General features: G+C 41.9%; 1 protein-coding gene across 1 annotated transcript in view; it reads left to right on the forward strand.

Annotated features, from left to right (window-relative positions):
* Positions 1-22277, forward strand: part of RHOJ (ras homolog family member J) — a 96724-nt gene that overhangs the window by 64001 nt on the left and 10446 nt on the right. Inside the window, exons 2-4 of the mRNA XM_017533952.2 lie at positions 4225-4283; positions 16413-16577; positions 18820-18915. Coding sequence (XP_017389441.1) covers positions 4225-4283; positions 16413-16577; positions 18820-18915 — 320 coding nt within the window. The remainder of the gene's footprint in view (positions 1-4224; positions 4284-16412; positions 16578-18819; positions 18916-22277) is intronic.

Here is a 22277-nt window from a genome sequence, read left to right on the forward strand (position 1 = left end):
AAACCCCATCTTTACTAAAAATACAAAAATAAGCCAGCATGGTGGCAGTTGCCTGTAATCTCAGTTACTCGGGAGGCTGAGGCAGGAGAATCACTTGAACCTGGGAGGTGGAGGCTGCAGTGAGCCAAGTACCAATGCAGCCTGGGCGTCAAGAGTGAAACTCCATCTCAAAAAAAAAAAAAAAAGAGCACAAGCTTTGCCCCGTTTTTAGGATTCCTCCAGCAGGAGTGGCCCCACACGCAGGCAGACTACACAGCCCTACACACAAAGCTGAACATCCAACATGGCTCCCACACCCAAAATGGCATCCTCCCTTCCCCTACCATTCTGCCTTAACTCGAGGAAATTATTTTAAGTCCTCCTCTTTTACTCGTTTTGAGGAAAAGAGTAATTCAGGTCTTCATAGCTTAGCAAAGCCATCATAATGAAGCCTAAGTTAGTGAGCCAGGGCAGCCCCGCCCTGTGTTCCCACCTTCTTGGCATCATCTTCCCCAGTGCACCCTGGGCAGCTCCAGACCACAGCTGTTCCTCTCCCCGTGCACCCTGGGTAGCTCCTGGCCATTCTCAGGAACTGAGCTCAGACACCTCCTTCTCCAGAAACCCCTTCTTTTGTTAATTCCAACTTTCATTTTAGATTCAGGGAGTACATTCGTAGGTTTGTTCCACAGGTATCTTGCATGATGCTGAGGTTTGGAGTATGATTGATCCCACCACCCAGGTAGTAAACATAGCACTCAATAGTTTTCAACCCATGCTTTCCTTTCTCCCCTCTAGTAGCTCCCACTGTCTACTGTTGCCATCTTTGTGTCCATGAGCACCCAATCTTCCGCTACCACTTATGGGAACAAGCAGTATTTGGTTTTCTATATCTGACTTAATTAGCTTACGATAATGGCCTTCAGGGGCATCCATGTTGCTACAAAGAACATGATTTTATTCTTTGCATGGCTCCATAGTATTCCATGAGGTATATGCACCAGGCTTTCTTTATCCAGTCCACCCTGGATGGACACCTAGATTGATTTCATGTCTTTGCTATTGTGAATAGTGTTACAAGGAACATAACAAGTGCATGTGTCTTTTTGGGAGAACAGGGATTTTTTGGTTTTGGCATTTAATATACAGGCCCAGCAATGGGATTGCTAGGTCAAATGGTAGTTCCAACTTTGAGAAATATCCAAACTGCCTTCCACAATGGCTGAACTAATTTACACTTCTACCAGCAGTGTAGAAGCTCTCCCTTTTCTCCACAGTCTGATCAGCATCTGTTGTTTTTTGACTTTTTAATAATAGTCATTCTGGCTGGTGTGAAATGGTGCCTTACTGTAGTTTTGATTTGCATTCCTCTGATGATTAGTGATATGGAACATTTTTTTATAAGCCTGTTTTTGGCCACTTGTATGTCGTCTTTTGAGAAGTATCTGTTCATGTCTTTTGCCCATGTTTAAGGGGTTTTTTGGGTTTTGCTTGTTGAATTCAATTCCTTATAGATTCTGAGCTAGTTTTTCTGGTTTACTTTGGAATGCCCTTAACCAAGAGGAGGGGTCCATTCAGTCAGTTGTAGGGGCTTAGAATTTTATTTTTGGTTTATAGTAGTTTGATAAGAATGCTGTTGAATCTATAGATTGCTTTGGGCAGTATGGACATTCTAACGATATTGATTCTTCCAATCCGTGAGCATGGAATGTTTTTCCATTTGTTCGTGTCATCTATAATTTCTTCCAGCAGTGTTTTATAGTTCCCCTTGTAGATGTAGGTATTTTATTTTTGTGTGGCTATCGTAAATGGGATTGTGTTCTTGATTTGGCTCTCAGCTTGAATGTTATTGGTATATAGAAATACTACAGATTTTTGTACATTGATTTTTGTATGCTGAACCTTTACTGAAGTCATTCATCAGTTCTATGAGCCTTTTGGCAGAGTCTTTGTGGTTTTCTAGATATAGAATCATTATCAGCAAAGAAGGATAGTTTGACTTCCTCTTTTCATATTTGGCTCAGAAAGCCTTTTCTGATCCAGCTCCAGCAGGGTGTGTGCAGACACGTGCACAGGCAGCAGCGCCCCTGCCGCATGACCCTATAACCCTTACACCGCCCCTGCCACGGCTCATGCTACACTGCACAATGCCCATGCTTTGCCAGGAAACCACTTGTCTCCATGCTCTGCGGCAGGAGGAATTGTAGCTGGTCTTCCTACTCCCACCATTGAGTTCAGTCCAGGAACCCAGCAGACTCGAGAAAAAAAGGACAGAGAAAAGAGAAAGCTTTGCCCAGACCCTCCGCCCACCACCTCACCTTCCTTTGCTCACTTCAGGCCTGGTGAAATTCCCAGAGATCAAAGCTGCCAAAGGAGAAAAGGGTGAGGCCTGAGGAAAAACAGACGGGAGAGAATGACTGAGAAAACAAGGAATATCTGAGCGGGCGCTCCAGCGCTCCAGTAACAAAGATCAGAGCCATTGCTTAGTAATATTTGCAGTGCCCAGTGGGGCAGTGAGGATGCCTCAGCTTCTAGGGCTCACTCCACAGATGGCCCTGGGCTTGTATGTCATGGGACAGTCTAAGGGGTCTCTGGAACAGCTGCCCATGACTTGCATGTACTGAGCTCGCTCGAGCACCATGCTGTAATCGCTGGATGTCTCCCTTCATGCCTAATCCATGACAAGTCAATGAACTGGTAATTAAAGAAACCATTTGGGCAGATTTCAGGAACATCTGACTGGTCTCCCTTTTGCCGTTGTGCATGAAGAGGAAAAATTAAACAGGATGAGAGCTCTGGGTCACACAGCCTTACCTCCATTTCTATTGCTAACCTGACTTGTGAAAGGAAGTGAAACCGTTTAAATGCCCTTCCTCTGTCAGCATGGTAACCAGGGGTGGATGGAGCTGGAGTCACCATTTAACAATACACTTTTAACAGCTCATCTGAGTGGCTGCAGCCATGCTATCAAGCTGAACACATGTTGATCTGAGGAGATTAGAAAAATAGTTCCCAGTGTCTGGGGATGTAGTGCTTTTAAACAGGTGCTTTGTGTTTCAAAGAACAAACCATTAAGAAGTTCTTTGTATACATGTAGCCCATGAACCTGAAAAGAAGTAAAAGTAAAATCAATACGGAGTCAGCAACCCTAAGCAGCAGGCTAGAGGATTTGGCCATTAGAGATACGGTTATAAAAGATTGCTATTCAGTTTATCTTTCATTTCGTGCACAGCTAATGATAGGAGGAATCAAAAATCATCTTCACATTGAATTTGCACATTTTTTAATCAATAAGAGAAAAAACTTACACTTTTCTCCATATTTTATTTCCTTTTTCCAAAAAGAGATTGAATTTTTTTTTTTTTTTTGGAAATTTAAATGCGCTCTTCCCATTCACGAAAAGAATCATATTACTACTGCATTCCATCTGTTCAATCTCAGTTTAGTTTCAAGTTGAGAGTTTCATTTCCAGGCATGGACAGAGTAGTTGCCGTCCCTGTTTTGCTCCTCATTTTCAGGGCACAATTCCTTGGCAAAGCCATAGGCTACTGAGTAAGTCAAACTCACTACTTTTCACCCTCGAAACGCCCTTTACATAGGTGAGACTGAACACATACGACATGTTCCACAACTAAAGTTCAAAATCATAATGAAATGATCAACTGTGTTCAAGCATAGGAATATCTAATTTTAAAAAAACTTTTCAAAATGAATGCTAAACCCTTCTCATTTAATTATTTGCCTTGCTTTATAAACTATAAAAATATCTATTAGCAAGTGTGATCATATTCTTTGTTTTTAGGGTTTTGTAAATATTTCAGAGACAGATAAAAGCAGAGAGATTTCTAATAGACAAGCTGTTTACACAATTCTGTGCCCTGAAAGGTATCTCCAACCAAAGAAAAGAAGGCGATCACCTAGGGAAAAAGGGGTCCAGCATTCTTTTTCATCAGAATGCTTGGTATTCCAGAGGCAAATAAGGATCAGTGGGCAGACCACAGAGTGTCCTGGTGGCACCAGTAATATTCATCTCTGTTGTGAAATTTGGACTTGGCTCAGACCATCTGCCATCACTGCAGCCCAAGGTTACCTTTCATTTGGAAATTATGCTGTCAACTTTGTTTAGAATATGCCCGGGCATGGCATATGCTTCTCCTTGCTGCCCAAGGAGATGCTGGCATGGAAAAAATGTGAAGGCTCCTGATTGAAACCTGTGTTTACAGACTTTCCTCTTCTCTTCTCCCCTAGTTACTGTGACAGTGGGAGGCAAGCAACACCTGCTCGGACTGTATGACACCGCAGGACAGGTACATTTTTATTATCCTTGATTCATTGGAGCGGGGTGGTGTAGGGGAGAAAAAGGTCCGTTTGGTTAGGCAGGCGGGACTCATAGCACAGATATTACCCATTCTGATCATTTGGGGCCAATCTGTTGTCTGCCTAAATGACAACCAAAAGCACATTCTCAATATCTTAAAAATACTTAAAACTATGAAAATCTAAATTGGTACATTATTCAAGGTATTGACAGCTAAATAATGATTCATTCATTGACTGATGACTGTCAAAAACCAAAATAACACATTTGTGACCAAGAGTTTCCATTTCTTTCTGTGAAAACCATTCCAGATCCAGGATTCATAGGTCAATTTCATAATGTTTAGTTCCACCCATTTTTTTTCAGGTTGTTTTCTTTGCCTGCGCTTTATTTGAATTGCCTAATGAACTGCGAAAAGGCCCAAAAAGAGATTGGTGGGAGTGAGGGGAGGAGATAGGGAGAGGATGGATTGAATGTTGGAAGGAAGAAAAGCCAGGATCCTAGAGGTTTTCCAAAAGTGAGAGTCAACCCTGAATAACGGGGGGTTGACTCTAAATTCCCTAAGATTCTTGAAATAGTCTCACTTTGTCAGAAATGTTTCTTCAAGTTGGAGAAACTGGCCCACCAATAATGCAAGATAATGGGCTAAAATCCTCAACATTTAATCCATTGGCACAGGCTCTCTTTGGGTGAAAATGCTGCCTTTCTGTCTTTCCCAGCATCCCACACATCACTACAAAGTTCCTAATGTTCTAATATTCTAATCCAGTTGGTGGATTAGTAGAGGGGAAGTAGTTAAGCAACTGATGGCCGTGGCCCAATTTCTTGGATAGAGCTTTTGTTACCATATGTCTTGGGTCATTTATTTAGGTCAAAATCAGCAGGTTGTTCAGTCTGTCCAAATTCATACATCCTTTGGAGTGAACATTTTACCATGCTATTTCTCAGTGTGAGTTTCCTGGTAATTGTTATAGTGATGCATTCGTCTAAGCCTTTTTTTTTTTTTTTTTACAAGTATCTGAATATATATCATTTTGCTCAACTTGAAAGCTCTTCACAAGAATACAAATAGATGGAATTCTCTTTGGGGATTTCTGTGAAAATGTGTGGGGACCCCTGCATAAACCTATGTGGAACATCAAAGACTGCTGTTGGCCAGGCTAGGGTGCAGAACATAGCCTGGTCAACACCAGCCTGGTACTGGAAACTCTAGCACCAGACTCAAAGCTTCTAAGAGCATGCAGGTTCCCCTCATTGACAGATGCCTGTTCTGGTAAGCTACCACCAGGAACTGGGAGTGGAAGAGACCTCTCACGTCAATAGCAAGACAGATGACTAAGAAAGGAGGCCCCCCACGTGCTCAAATGAAAAAATCTGTTTGCTCCTCTAATCTAAGATACAAGGGCCTCAGGATAGATCATACCTCCAACAGAAAGCTTTCCAGCAAGAAGGGTGTACCACTTTGGAGGCTGAAGTTGCCTACTCCAACTCAATCACACAATCATTGGGTGTCCCCATTCATCAGGAACTCACAGCCTGAAATAAACAGGAGTTTGTACCCTCTTCCCCCAAAGTCAAATTTTACGAACATAATCCGGTTTGAAAAGTTCAAATATGGCAGTGATTATTTCATGACTCTGAAACCTTTCTCTGGTCCCTCTGGCTTCAGAAAATGTCTCTCTATCGCCGTTGCCCAGTCAGTTCTCCCGTCTTCTGCAGCAATCCAACAAATATTGCCTCCTGTGCCTTAACTGCCCAAGAACAACATCCACAGGCTCCTGATTAATCTTAAATCCAATAAAACTCTTTAAAAGCTCTTATGGAGTATAATTATTTTTTTCCCACTGTTCTGTCCTTTAAAAATGTTTAAATAATACTAGTATAAGACTTGAAGCTGTAAGACATTGTAAAAATATCTTTAAATTCCACATCAAAGCAAACAGAATGGCCTAAACCTGTGACACAGAAGTGATGAAGACTAATAAAATACAACAACAAATAGGTTACAAGATATTTTTTCAACTAACTCTCACTTGAATGCTTTCTATTCGGAGGTAGACAAGGCTCAAAAAGGAACCATAAAGCATGGGGAAAAGGAATCAGAACATATCTTAAGGTTCCTTCTAGGCCTAAAATTCTATAACGATGGATACCTTTCGCAGGTAATCTCAAGAAAGCCTGATAGAACTGGAGTAATTAGGCAAAAGGATTTGAGGCTAGACCCACAGAAGACTTTTCAACAATAAAAGATTGTTAAAGAATGGGAATGTGTCACACTATAGGACCACCTGTAATTCATTTTCTAGAACAGTGATTCTGGAACTGGAGTATGTGTCAGAATCACCTGTAGGCCTTGTCAAAACTCAGCTACTGGGCCCCACTCCAAGAATTTTTGCTTCTACAGGTCTAGGTTGAGACCCAAGAGTTTGCATTTCCTTTTTTTTCTTTTTTTTTTTTTTCCTTTTTTTGAGACAGGGTTTTGCTCCCATCACCCAGGCTGGAGTGCAATGGCACAATCTTGGCTCACTGCAACCTCCGCCTCCTGAGTTTAAACCTCCCAAGTAACTGGGTTTACAGGCACCCACCACCACATCCAGCTAATTTTTATGTTTTTTTGTAGAGATGGGGTTTCACCGTGTTGCCCAGGCTGGTTTCGAAACCCCGATGTCAGGTGATTCACCCACCTCAGCCTCGAAAAGTGTTGGGATTACAGTCATGAGCCACTGCCTCCAGCCCAAGAGTTTGTATTTCTAACAGGTTTTCTGGCGATGATGCTGCTGGTCCCCTAGCATCACTGTGCTAGAACACTGCCACTCAAAGTGTGGTCCACCAACCAGTGGTGTCAGCATCACCAGGGAGCATATTAGAACGGCAGAATCTCAAGGCCTATCCCCAGCCTACTGAATTTGAAAATTCATTTTAAGAAGATCTCCAAATCACTAGAATGCACATTAAATTTTGAGAAGCACTACCCTAAACATTCCTGGTGGTTGAGGCATCATTCTGAAAGTTAGGAAGATGCAATGGAAAGTAACCATTACTGAAATTTATTCCCAGAGTTCTGCAATTCAGCTATTAAGACTTTGTAACAAATTTAATTTGGAAGCAGTGTCTCAAAATGTCCATTCCCAGTCCTAGGTAGAATAATCTCTTCTCAGTTATATTCTACTAACTGAGAAGAGGCGGCACATACTAGATGTGCTGTATAGCTACTAAAGAACTTCTATAATTCAAAAATACTCATTTGGTCAATTACTAACAATGAAAGACAGATGATTTCAAAACCAATCGATTAATCCCTGAACCAAAAAAAGGAAATGTCTCTGAATCCAGCTATAGAGTCCATCTTGCTTGAATAGATTTTTGTGCATGAATAAACCAAGGAGCAGTGCCTCACATCTTTGTCTTGAACTAACTGAAGCAAATGTGTTCTAAGAGGTAAAGTGATAGGAACTCATTATCTCAACTCTCAATATCACTGCTAAACAAAATCATTTGACCTGCTTTCCCTCTACTTTGAGGCACCTAGTCTGCCTCAGAACTGGCTGCAGCCCCACGAGCCCTGGCCTGAGACACTCCTGCCCCTCCACAATTCAGCCAAGCATGTGCTAAAGAGAGTTTATAATGAAGTCACTTGCATACGCTGTCAACACGCGGCAGCTGCTATTAAACATTAGCTCCCTCCCCAAAACCCTGAAACAAACTAACATTTGGACTTGGAGTGGAGTCCTTTGAAGACAGGGTCTTCAGAACTCTGTTAGGTACAATTCCAAACATTAGATTAGGCAATGAAATGAGGGATTTTTCTCAGGGTGAATGCATGTTACTCCTCAGTTCACACTAGGGAGGAAATAAGGCCAAGCAGTCCTGTGAGCCAAATCTATTTAGGCTGTGCCAACTCATCCTATACGAGACATGTCCCTAGTAGTGTGTTACTGAATGTTAAAAGGATTTCTAGCGCTCAGATCTTTGGCTCAGCTATGAACGAGTCGCAGAGCTGACTTTCCCATGATTACCTTGCAGGCCAGTTTGTTGACAGTGAATCGGGAGAGACCAAGTGGACAGTAGGGTGTTGGTTGGGTTGGGGATGCCACCACCAACCCTGGTCATTCACCAGCTGAGCAACTTCAGAGTAGGAGAGGGCTCTTTCCCAGGTTACCGCTTATGGCCAGGGTCCTCCTACCTCGCTGCAGGCCATTAGAGTGGAACCAGCCATTGTATTAGGACAAGGTTTTGCCTCCTTCTCTTGATGTGGCCTCACCTAGAAGGATGATGTGGGCAAAACCCTGTTCAGATTGCGGCCTCTCAGGCAAGACTCCAGGATGGGCATCTCTCAGAGACAACATCTGTGAAAACGGCAGTTAGCAGCACTGCCGGGGAGAAATGAGCATCTCCTGGTATCAGGGCCAGGTGCATCCTGGCCAGGCGCCTGGTTCTGTGGAAGGGTGAACCACCAGGTTCCCCACAGAATCAGGAACCATCTGCATGTGGCCAAGCACAGAATGGTATCTGTCACCGAGAAACCAGAGCCCACAGCAGCTGAGCTGTCACCAGTGACCATGGGAGTAGAGAAGCAGGCAAGGCCATCAGCCCAGCCCCTTACTCGCCCATCTTCCCGCATGCACATCTTTTCCAGGCCCTGAATTCCTGAAGTCCCACTTTCCCCCAAGGGCTGAAGAAGCATACAATCAGGCAAGGAAGCAAGTACAGCTAGGGTTTATGAATGGCAACCCAGGCTCCACTTGGAAGGACACACATAAGCCTTCCCCTTGGCTATTGGCTGATCCAATGGGGCCATCTGGAGCACAGGATCTGGCAGCCACCCGCTATGGAAAGTTTGCCTAAAACCTCAGAACAAATGTTTTCCCTCAGTGAGCAACTCCAACTTTCTCGCTCACATGTATTTTCATGTGGGATTTTTAGGAGTAGGCAATTTGGGGGATTAGGGAGAAGTTTGTCCACGTGACAGCTGCTTAGTGAAAGTAACCTTAGGACACAATCTTACTTCTCCCCAAATTAAGAAAAACAGAGCTGTAGGAACATTAAGAGTTGCAGTTGGCGTTTGCAAACATTTGGGTCTTATTACTACTCGGTTCAGAAAAAGCTAATTTCTGAATCAGCCCCAGTATCCAAAAAGAGCAGGGAAATGCTTCCAGGACCAGCAGCTGTTGTCGAAATGGGATGGAGGATGGACTCTTTTACTGTATCCTTAAAGTATTTACTATGTTCAAGACAATGTTCTAAGTGGCCTACAAATATTAACATATTTTATTCTCATAGCGACTCATACGGCCAGCACTATTAGCCTCATTTTACAGATAAGCAAAGTGAGGCACGGAGAACTTACCCAAGATCACACCACAGTCACAAACCCAGAGAATTTGTACCCACCACCCATGCTCTTCAGCACCATGCTATGCACCCACCCTAGACATGGTGCCCACGTTTTTCAAATTAAGCCTGATTTATGGGAGATTATTAAAATGAGACTTGTGCAAAAAAACCTGGGATAAATGTCACTAAACCCAAGACTTGGAAGCAGAATTCTATTTCCAATCTCATGTGGTATGGCAGGGTGGGAGGAGCTCAGTGCAACTCTGCTGCTCTAAGTGTGGTCACTGGACCCAGTAGCACTAGCATCACCTGGAAACTTATTAGAAATGCACATTCTTAGGCTCCACTCCAGTCCTGCTACTGAAGAAGAATTTGCAGTAAAGCCTGGGCAGCATAGTGAGAACCTATCTCTACAATTTTTTTTTTAATTACCCAGGTGTGCACACCTGTAGTCTCAGCTACTTGGGAGGCTGAGGAGAGTGAATCACTTGAGCCCAGGAGTTCAAGACTCCAGTGAGCTATGATCACTGCACTGCAGTAGGGGCTTTCTGAAGTGCAGATCATAGCTTACTGGCGTCTTGAATCCAATCTCAAAAAAAAAAAAAAAAGAAAGAAAACCACACAAAACTACACTTTAACAAGGTATACAGGTCATGCAAATGTATGTAGAGTCTAAGAAGTGCAGTCTAGAAAATGATCTCACTTACCTGCCTCAGGATGCAGCCTATAATATTTAGGATCCAGGTGTGTGGCACATCCAATGCTAACACTTTCTCTGAACTTCTCATTTTTAATAATCACCCATAGTTGCGCCAGAGCACTAGATCTACCTTCAAACTGAACATGTTCTTGCCTTCAGGGTGAAGTTGGGCGTAAAGCACTCAGAGGCCTGCTTTCCCCCAAAGCCTTCCCGGCACTCCTCGATCCTGGCCCCTTTGCCTACTTTACCTCCAAAGCCCCATCTGAGCCTCTCTTCTAGATTAAAATGCTGTCTCTTCAAGAAGCAAACAAGCACCTGTCTTCCATTCTGAATTTCAACATTAGAAAGGGCCTCAAGTACCAACTAAGCCACTTATCCGCTTCTCATAGCCCTTGACATCATCTCCACATGTTAACCATCCAACCCAGGGCCAAAGCATGCTTCCTTGCAAAAAAAATAGTAAGTTACCAGCTGGCACAAATTCAACTCTCCCAACCCCACACCACCCCCAGTCCCAAGGGGACGCTTTCTTTTATTAATCCTGACCACCCCCCACCCCCGCCATATTTTGTAGCTGCAGCCCAGGGTTAGCCCCCTATTGTGAGCCTTCTGTAAAAGTATTTTTGCTCCGTTGTCCTGGTTAAATTAATGTGTCTAGACCTTTGTTTCTGAAACCATAAAAGTGGCTCGTGGAGAGGACAGAACAATAACCTGTGGTTCTGAAACTTGAGCTGCATCCAAATCACCTGGAGGGCTTGTTACAGCACTGATGATGCAGCCTCCCCTCACCCCCACTCCTACCCCCGCCCCCAGCGCCGCAGCTTCGGGAGGGCTGCGTGGCACCTGGGAATGTGTATTTCTAACAAGTTCCCAGGTGATGCCAATGCTGCTGGTCTGAGGAGCATAGTTTGGAAACCCTTGCATTAACTAATCTTTAAGGCCTCTTCTAATCTTGGAATTGTATTTTCTCCAATTCAGATAGATACATATTCTACATCATTCCATTTTGAGATTAGCCAGCAAAGAGTAAGAGAAACTTAACCTGACTTACTTCCACATAAATTGAATTATTTCATGTGTTTTCATTTTCTTTTCCCAGTTGAATTGCCAATCCTTATTCACCTTTATGTAATTCATACAGCCTCCTTTAACAGTGCTACACATTCCGTAGGCACAAAATCTTTTTAGATGAAATGATACAGCAAGACTAAGGTTTCCACAGAGTAGAGATCCAGAACACAGAGCGAGGTGAGCCCAGCGACCGACACTGTCGGAAACCACCCAGCCGGAGGGCCAGGAGGGTAAATGATCAGAAACAGACCTCTCTCCCTCGCCCCACCTGCAGTCAGCCCAGCAACCCGCGGTCTTCCCAACTTTCCCATAATGTAAATAGAAATCCTTTGACAGCCACTGGGTTAAAAAAATCAGACAAACATACTCCTTTCAGACTCTTCACAAGAGTTATTTGTTCCTACTCACATTTCTCCCGACGGTGTTTTGCTTTGGTTTTGGGCTTTGAGGCTTTAAATATACAGCGTCTGCTGCCATCCAGTGGTAATCTGAAGCAGATGCAGGCCATCAAATAGAAAATACATCCTGTGGTCATTTTGTCGATTGCTGGGTAACATATGAGTCAAGATTCCTAGCTAAGTGAGCTAAGAAAAGGCTTAATCTGTCACTTAAAATTCTGAACTGCAGAAAACAGTGTGGGCACAGCTGAGAGCCAGAGCTGGATTTGGGCTAAATACCCCATCCTGGTATTTACGAACTCTGTAACACTGGCCCATCGTGGGACTTCTCTAAACCTTAACTTCCTCTTCTATGAAATGTGAATGTTAATGGTACCATCCTTCCAGCTCCATCAGGATGATGCAATAAGAACATACGTAAGAGTTTGAAACAATAACTGACCTTTAATAAAAAGCCCTAGGGCACATCCTCCATGCATGGTGGAGATGATGGTGACGGACAGCCGTGGCTCTCAACTCCAGGCCCACCCCAATCGAATTAAGTCAGAACTCCCAGATACGCTGGCCCACTCTCCACATTCTAATTGAGCTGGTTCCACAGTGGAAAAGGGCGTGGGGCAGGGAGTTGATTAGCAGAGCAGCAGGATGGTTTAAAAGCTCCCCAGGTGATTCTAATAAAAGTCACTGCAATAAATAGCCCACAGAAATGCCATGTGTTCATTTGCAGGTCACTGTAGAGGTCATTTCTTCCAGTCTGTCAACAGCATTTATTGAATATTGGCTGTGGAAAGAGTACATGTAGGGATGAAAAAAAATCAACATGTTTCCTACCCCCATTTATGCAATCCAGATGGGAGCATGCAGTGGCAGAGGGCAAGTGGCATGGTGAACAGCTGTAGATTATAGCCTGGGAAGGAGACTTCTTGGCTCATGGGCCTTACAGCTGCTTTTTTAAGGGAACAGTCAAGAGAGAAAGGAGAGAAGTAGAGAGACTATGGGAAAGGAGGTTTGTTTTTTAGGGCTAGTTGTGTAAAGAGGCGAGGAGGGTGGCAATAAATTAGCTCTCCCTTTCCCCACTGCCTTCCTAGCTACACACACACACACAGAGAGAGAGAGACACGCACACACACACACACACACACACACACTCAGAGACAGAGGCACAACTTGGCTGAGGCACAACTCAGTAGACCTGACCCAACTTCCCAGTATGACCAGCGTTTATTCAGCTGTACACCCAATTCCCAATTATTTGCTTTACTACAAATGTGGTAAATTAGCCACAATAGTGGGGTTTTCTTGGTTTGGGGTTTATTTTTTAGGATTTTACTTTTCAGCATCTTTGCCATCTTGCTTTCATTTTGCATTAGGTACCTAAAACCTTTGCTTAAGATTTTTTGGGTTGTTTTTGAGACACAGTCTCACTCTGTCACCCAGGCTGGAGTGCAGTGGCGCAATCTTGGCTTAATGTAACCTCCACCTCCTGGGTTCAAGCGATTCTCCTGCCTCAGCCTCCCAAGTAGCTGGGACTACAGACACACGCCACCAGACCAGGCTAATTTTTGAATTTTTAGTAGAGACAGGATTTCACCATATTGGCCAGGCTGGTCTCAAACTTCTGACTTTGCAATCCGCCCACCCTGAACTCCCAAAGTGCTGGGATCACAGGTGTGAGCCACCGTGCCCAGCCTGCTTAAATTTTAATAATAGTAGCAATAGTAGCCACATATACTGAGTCCTGTGTTCTGTGCACTCTGAGTAGCTAAACTATAGATCAATGCACGCCCACCAACCAGAGTTGATCACACTTAATATTCTAATGTACTTCCTTTCAGTCTCACGTGTATACGCATGTGCACATGTGTGTAATTCCTTTTTATAAATACATTATTAGAGTCGATAGAAAGGTTGATATTAAAAATATATGCATGATATACTGTTTTAAAAAACACAAGTGGCACAATATGAACTATTTAATCAATTTGTTTTTAAACTAAACCTGTGTATGTTGTATACATACATAAATATAAAATGGGTCAGGTGTGGTGACTCATGCCTGTCATCCTAGCACTTTGGGAGGGCAAGGCAGGAGGATCGCTTGAGCCCAGGAGTTCGAGACCAACCTGGGCAACATAGTGAGACCCCTTCTCTACAAAAAAAAAAATCAAAAATTGGCTGGGTATGGCGGCATGTGCCTACAGTCCCAGCTCCTTGGGGGGCTGAAGTGGGAGGATCACTTGAGCTTGGGAGTTTGAAGCTGCAGTGAGCCGTGATCACACCATTGCACTCCAGCCTGGGCAATAGATTGAGACCCTTCTCAAAAATTAAAATAAAGTAAAATGTTTGGAAGGACAATATTTAAGCAGTAGCTCCCTCTGGGGAGAAGAAAAACTATAAGAGATCATATCAGAGATGAAAATAAGCTTTCACTTCAATTCTGTGCCCTTCTATAATGTTTGCATTTTTGCAATGAGCACATACATGTTTCATAAGTTTCTGAAATGATAGGAAGACTAGTCATGGCCCTAATAAATGAGTTAATATTTATTAACTCATCTCTATGAATACATGTATATGACAGATGTGAACATATAAGTTTGGTTGCACATGTAGTATACACACATATATAGTATACACATATATGGTGTGTATATACATACGAGTTACTTATGGTGTGTAGGACACATGTCATGTTGTGGTATGTGACGTGTATATAAATATGGCATGTGTATGCACACTCACACACGAAGTTACTGTTGGCTTATGTGTTACTAAATTCTGTAAAAATATATCAGACTTTCTATTGAAATATCAGGTTTTACCTTGGAACCTCCTAAAACATTTTACATATGGTAAAAGATTCTTGCTAACATTTTCCCAAAGTTGAAATGATGCAAAGTTTTACTTTGTATTTATCAATTCCCACTAAAATAGCAAATACATAAATATCTTACATAACCAGAAACTCTTCCACAGAGCATATTCTGATCTGAAAAATCTTTAGAAAGGGAATAATTAAGCTGGCATTTTATTTATTTGGCCTTTAAGTAATCTTTGAAACAAATCCCAAATTCTTAGCTCTGAACCCTCACCCAACATACTTCTTCAAATATTGTGATGACAAGTTTGGCAATAACTCTCGTGTTGCATTTTAGTTCATTTATGCTAAATTAAATTTGGATACAATTTTTTTAATCGTGTGAGGAGAGGATTCCTGTGCCTTGGTAAATAGCTCACTAATTTAAATATAGTATATTCAATGCAACACCATTCCAATATGACAGAAAATTGCAGTTATCCTTACTGAATGTGACACTTTAAGTGGTACACTTTAAATGGGTGAACTTTTGCCTTTTTGTTTTGTTTTATTTGTTTGTTTTTTGAGACAGGGTCTTGCTGTGTTGCCCAGGCTGGATTACAGTGGCATGATCACAGCTCACTGCCCCTTCAAACTCCCGGGCTCAAGCAATCCCCCCAGTTCAGCCTCCCCAGCAGCCAGACTGCAGGCATGTGCCACCATGCCCAGCTAATTTTTGTATTTTTTTGTAGAGATGGGGTCTTGCTGTGTTGCCCAGGCTGGTCTCAAACTCAAGGACTCAAGTGATCCTCCTGTTTTGGCTTGCCAAAGTTCTGGAATTACAGGCATGAGCCACCGTGCCTTGTCAGCTGAACTTTTGAATACATAGAAACAGAGAGTAGAACTGTTGTTACCAGAGGCAAGTAAGACAGGATCAAGGGTTCAAAGCGGCAGTTAGCTAGGGTGAGTAAGTCTACAGCTGCAATGTACAGCATGATAACTATAGTTAATAATACTACATTGCATACTGGGAATATGCTAAGAGAGAAGACTTCTGGTCCTCTGACCATAAAATGTATGTTTAAAGGTAAGCTGTAAGGAGATTAATATGTTAATTTGTTTCACTGCAGCATGTATATGTGTATCAAACACCTTATTGTACACCTTAAATGTATACTATTTAAAAATAATAAACGGGTGAACTTTATGGTATGTAAGTTACATCTCAATAAAACTGTTAAAAATATTAAGTTCATCTTAAGAAGGGGCAATACTAAAAGGCCGGATGCAGTGGCACATGCCTATAATCCCAGCACTTTGTAATCCCAGTAATCCACCCATCTCAGCGGGCAGATCACCTGAGGTCGGGAGTTCAAGACCAGCCTGACCAACATGGAGAAACCCCTTCTCTACTAAAAATACAAAATTAGCCGAGCATGGTGGTACATGCCTGTAATCCCAGGGAGGCTGAGGCAGGAGAATCATTTGACCCTGGGAGGCAGAGGTTGCAGTGAGCTGTGATTGCACCATTACACTCCAGCCTGGGCAACAAGAAGAAAACTCCATCTCAAAAAAAATAAAAATAAAAAATAAGAAGGGGCAATACAGCAATACATAATCTCTGTATGCAAAAAGAAGGTATTTTTCTGACTGATGGCTCTTTTAGTTCTAGTAGAGAGAGAACTACCAGATTCTAGGGTAGGGGAAGAAACAGGATCCCAGTGTGCTATAGTGGGATCTTACCTGCAATCTGACTGTGGAACCATATGGGACACCCCTGACACAGGCTGTACAAACCCTTGTCTGCTCTTCCCACAGGAGGACTACAACCAGCTGAGGCCACTCTCCTACCCCAACACGGATGTGTTTTTGATCTGCTTCTCCGTCGTAAATCCTGCCTCTTACCACAATGTCCAGGAGGAATGGGTCCCCGAGCTCAAGGACTGCATGCCTCACGTGCCTTATGTCCTCATAGGGACCCAGGTTAAAATGCGGGTGATGGCAGGGTGGGGCGGGCTGCAAAAACGGGAAGATGCTTTAGGTGCCTCATGAACATCCTATTCTGCCAAACACTATCTAAGAGTGTCTCAGACCTTTCAGTCCTACGCACAGAAGTTCTTAAAGTGTGCCTGATGATTAAGCCGATAGTGGAAAAGATAATAGAGCCATTTAATATGGAGTTTTGATATAGCCTTCAAAAATTAATCTCTCGGGTTTCTTGAATAACAAAGTAATTTTTAAAACAGACACCCTCCAGCAGGCTCAAATCAGAGCTATAAGGTGAGGGTGTCAATTGAACATACTACCTAATATTTTTTATATCTGAAATCCACAGTTGTTTTAAAATCACAAAACAGGGCCAGGTGTGGTGTGGTGGCTCACACCTGTAATCCCAGCACTTTGGGAGGCTGAGACAGGCAGATCACGATGTCAGGAGATGGAGACCATCCTGGCTAACAGAGTGAAACCCCATCTCTACTAAAAATACAAAAAGTAGCCAGGCGTGGTGGCACGTGCCTACAGTCCCAGCTACTCTGGAGGCTGAGGCAAGAGAATTGCTTGAACCTGGGCGGTGGTGGTTGCAGTAAGCCGAGATCAGGCCACTGCACTCCAGCCTGGGTGACAGAGTGAGACTTTGTCTCAAAAAAAAAAAAAAAATTAACAAAATAGGTAGGAGTGTCAAGGTGACCCCAGCCATCAGAATGGGCATAATCTGACAGGAACTCTTAAATTACACTTCTGGAGAAGGAAGATAAAAAGTCATGATTGTCTATTCCCTTTAAACCTCTTGGTCTTAGAGAAGAAGTTAAAACACATACCAGATAAACAAACCTACGATTGTGAAAGCTTTTACTGTGTTCTGAAAGATAATAATTTCATCCTTTTAATTTCCAGTAGTAAGCCAATCACATTAAATGTATTAAAGATTGTTACTGTTTATCGTTTTAAATGGATTTTGTTCTTTGACATTTTAAAATCCAAATTACTATCCCAAAGACATAGGAAAGCACTAATACTGGAGGTCTTCATTGTTATCTGCTTTATATGCTATTTCTATTATTCATTTATGTTCTGTTTGAACAAGAGAATTGTTTAACATAAAGGAAAGAAAAGAAAAATATTTCCTAAAGATGTGGACAGGTATTTACTTAGAGACATATATTTACTTAGAGACAAAATAGAGGAATATACATATCCATAAATCAGAGTAATCATAGTTAATGCTTCTGCTCTGAAAGGTAATTATTTAAACAAAGTCTTTTGCCTTGAATTCCCGATAATAATTTTTGCCCATATTGACGGAGCCTGAATCCCTGCTGCCAAAATATGTGACAGGACATTCAATCACCTTTCTCTGAATTGAGCTGATTTTTATTACACATAGGCACAAAAATGAAGAATTATAACACACACACACACACACAAAATCAGTAGAGCTGAGTAATGTGCTTATAAATGGGACCCTAATATCCTGGCCTTTCTTTAAGACACAAGCAAGCCCTTGTGTTCCCACATTCGCACCCATTCATGTGGACATGGGTTCACATACACAGTGAGGTTTTAGAGCAACCAAAATATTTAATTAAATTATCAAATCTAATCCAGATATATAAATGCTATCTTCAAAGTTCTACCTTTGAAAAGATTAATTCTTATCTTGAGCAAACCCTTTGAAAATTTCTGTTAGGGGCTTGTCTTCCAGAACTTGCAGCGCATTTGTTAGAATATCCCCACAGGTAGCAAATCTTCATACCTCTTTTGAGGATGAAGATTTTTATATGGAAAAGCAAAAAAAAAAAAAAATTATGTGTTCAAAGCCAGGGAATAATCTAGTAAATAACGAGTAATATAATTTGGGATCAAATAAGGCATCACTGTAAGGTAATGAGACTGATTGGTTATCTTGCATGCCCTGTAACTAGAATCTGGAAATAAATAGAAAATTTTGAAAAAATGTCTGAGATAGCAACAGAATCATCTGCGTAAGTCTTCTGCTCACAGGGTAACTGAAGGGGAAAACATAAGGAAAGTCTGTTGTGTACATTTACAAAGAAATTGCTTTACTTTTTTAGACATAACATAGGCATGCGTATGTGCTTCCTTCAAGAAAATTTAGCAACTTCAAAGATGTTAACAGGGAAAAAGACTCTATGATATCACAGTTTAAAATATCTGGCAGGGCCTGAGAAAATAAATAGGTTTATCATGTGTGTTTTCTTGCCAGATTGATCTCCGTGATGACCCAAAAACCTTGGCCCGTTTGCTGTATATGAAAGAGAAACCTCTCACTTACGAGCATGGTGTGAAGCTTGCAAAAGCGGTACAGTCAGATTTGAACTGAATTTTAAATGTATGCTGAGAGAAGAGTGTGTTGTATGCTTTGGAATGGGTGTGCAACACTGGGTTTTGCTTTAAAGTGCAATGTGTCTAGAATCTTCTCTAAGCGTTCTATCCCCCACTCTGTTCTAGTCGGGCTGGAAGGGGCCATTTGGTTAGCCTTCTTGTCAGCCAGCATTGTCTGTTTTTCATTAAGAAAGCAATTTGGTGAATTTAAACAGCTGAAGCACTTATCATTTGATTTAGCGACCTCTAGAACATCTACTTGCCATATTTAGTATGAATAAAGGGAGTCGTTAGATATATATTTGTAAATCTTACTGCTTATTATGGATGTAACTCATTTAAATAACCCCATAAGAGGCAATTTGTGATTTTCTTGGGAGAGACTTGGGTTAGCATCTGGCAGGGTTATATTTGTCCCATATTTCTCACCATATAATGAATAGCCACTTAGAGAGCCTGGATTGTGTCACAAACAGCATCTGGAAGGATAACATACCAAAAAGTGACTAGTTGGGGATCTAAGTGGCTCTTTGGCAGATAATAGCAATTTGCTCAGAGCTGGAACTGTTTTCATGGACCTTTCTTCCTTCTTGAGAGGTTAACATGAAGAGTTAGGAAAATGTTTTGGAAAGTATTTGCCAGACACCACATCTTTGCCTCCCCCATTACCCTGAGATGTGAGCAAAGCAGCCATACAAGAGGATGGAAGTGCTTTATGCGAGAGGAGGCCTGTAGAGCACATCTCCAGAACTTAAATCTGATTCCTCATCAAGTCATAAATCTATTGACCCAGATCAGAGGCTTGAAAATTTTCCCTCTTACTTTCTAAGTGAGTAACTTAGTAAAAATTCATACCCCAGGCAGAGTCAGAAGTCACCTCTTCAAGCCAGTCAAGAATATTAACCACAAAGTTTTCACTTACAAAAATGTATGTATTTATCTTACTAAAACTTGCTTGTAGGCACTAAAACTAAGCATGATACACTCGACTGGAAATGAATTAAGTACAATTAGAATTAAATACAGTTATGTTTTTACAGGTAAATGCATGAGAACATCTCACAAAAGCCTGATTGAGATACTGAACTCTTCCTACTTGTAAGCACAGTAATATCAATACTGTGACATACCCAGCCCTTCATGGAGCTCTTAGGATCCTAAGTACTTTATAATGTCTCATTTCGGCCTCATGATAACCCTCTGAAGCAGATAGTGTTGGTCTCAGCTTACAGATGAGGAAACGGTCTGAGACAAGCACATTTGATCCACATGGCTAATAACACAGTCAAAAACTTCCAATGCAGGGACTCCATGTTTGGGTCCCCTTCCACAAACGCTCTCGCGGAAGCCATCTTTCTCTCCCCTGGATTTCCCCTCTGAAGTCCCCTTCCACACTCTCTAGTGGAAGCCTGTCTTCCCCTCCTAAACTCCATCTCTCTCTATTCCCTTCCACTCAGTGTGGAAGGTGCCTTCCCCTCCTGGATTCCATCTTTCTGGATTCTCTTACTCAGCGTGAGTATTAGCTGTTTCTTTCTCTCTCCTTCTCCTTTTTCTCTCTCTAAATAAATCACTTTCTAAAAAACAAAAAAAAACTTCCAATCCAACTCTGTGGACCTCACCATCTGCTTACCTAACCATTGTGGAAATGTAAATGACCTCCAACTGTATACCTTACCCCAGGTGAAATGGGTATATGCCTGTAGGTTCTTCTGCCTTCTCAAACATTCAGCCTCAAATGTTCTCATTAAGATACCTAAATATGTAGCCCCATAAAGAATTGTATGTGGTTCCTTTCTACACGTTTTTCACAGCCAAGAGGTCCGCATCGGCTAGCACCAGCTTCTTGCAGGAACTCTTTTTCTGTGTTCCTTCACGCTGTCAGCTTCCTAGCCTCACTTCTCATTAGAGAAGTTGTTTTTTTCCCCTCTGAAAAGAAGCCGTTCCAAAGCCTCCCATCTCATTTCATACTTATTTTCGGAACAATGGCTGAGTTCACCATTTATATTGCCTTTTGCTGCTTTCTCCTAGCAACTGCTCTCAGAGACAGAGGGAATCATGTTTAGCTTACAAAATCCAATATAGAAGAAAACCTAGCAAGATTTTAACTTGTTTTATCACAATTCATGTAATTATAGAGATGCTTTAAGTTTCTCTACTCTCTGACTTTTCTGTCAAGTAGTTTATAATCACATTTAGCATTTATGGAGTGTTTATAATGTGCTAGGCTGGGTGCCAGGCGCCTTACAGGCTTTGTCTTAATTAATCCTCACAGCAACTCCCTGAGGTGTGTATACTATTATCTCCACTTTTCTACAGGAAACTGAGGCTCGGAGAGGTTAAGATCGCCCAGCTAGAAAGTGGCAGAGTGAGGATATAAAACTGCTTTAACCACCCGCTCTTCTGCCTCCCTCCTGTAATCTGAAAAGAAACCTTAAGGGTGGGGCTTCTTTTTTATATACTGGGGTCCCTTATTTTTATGTGCAAAGCTCCCTGAAACTTAAAGGCTTTGCAAGTTCAGATTTTTCATGTCTGATTATTTCTGTTCAATACTTTTCAATTTCCAAAGCATTTTTCATCAATCATCTCTTTTTGGTCTCAAAAGGTGTTTTATTTTTAAAGGACATTTTTCTATCAGACATATTTACAATTCTTTATACTCCAAAGTCAACCATATTTACATAGTGTGCATTAATTTATCATAAATATTCATTATTCTTTTACTTGTTTTATCCTCCCTCTTCTTTTTATTACTGTAGTTTTTCATCCTCAGCCTACTTTTCCCATTCTTCTACACATTTGTAACTGTCCATATTGCTGCTAGATTTATTAAACAACAATTGATTGAACACCCAATAGGTGCCAGGTGCTATGCCGGGTGCTACACTTTGTAGCTCTAAGATTATAATTCTTTGTGCATTCTCTTCCCCAATTCCATCTAATACAGTCTAAGCATGATCTTCCAAGTTCAGACTTCCTAAGGTATTTTTTGATACAGGAATTTGCAATTTTTCCTTTTTAATCTCTGGGTTCTCTTTGTTCTCTCCTACCATCTTGTTCACCCTGTGCCTTTTGTTGTCACTCTTTAACTTAGCATCTGCGAAGTTTCCTGCTGGGGTTGTTACACGCACAGGTGAGATTTAAAGCAGCAAAATTGCTGCAAACATCCTGTCATCAATCAGTCAACTGGAGTGTTCAATGCCCTCCTCCTGACTGGAAGAGTCACTGCCACCTGCCTTGTGCTGGCCATTTTTCCTTTGTCTCCTGGTCATTGAAAGTCACTTCACCGCTGGTATCTGGGTTACAAAGGCCAGAAGAGGAGGGAGACAGGCAAACAAAAGC

Source organism: Cebus imitator, unplaced genomic scaffold, assembly GCF_001604975.1.
Source record: "Cebus imitator isolate Cc_AM_T3 unplaced genomic scaffold, Cebus_imitator-1.0 Scaffold83, whole genome shotgun sequence".
Lineage (NCBI taxonomy): Eukaryota > Metazoa > Chordata > Mammalia > Primates > Cebidae > Cebus > Cebus imitator.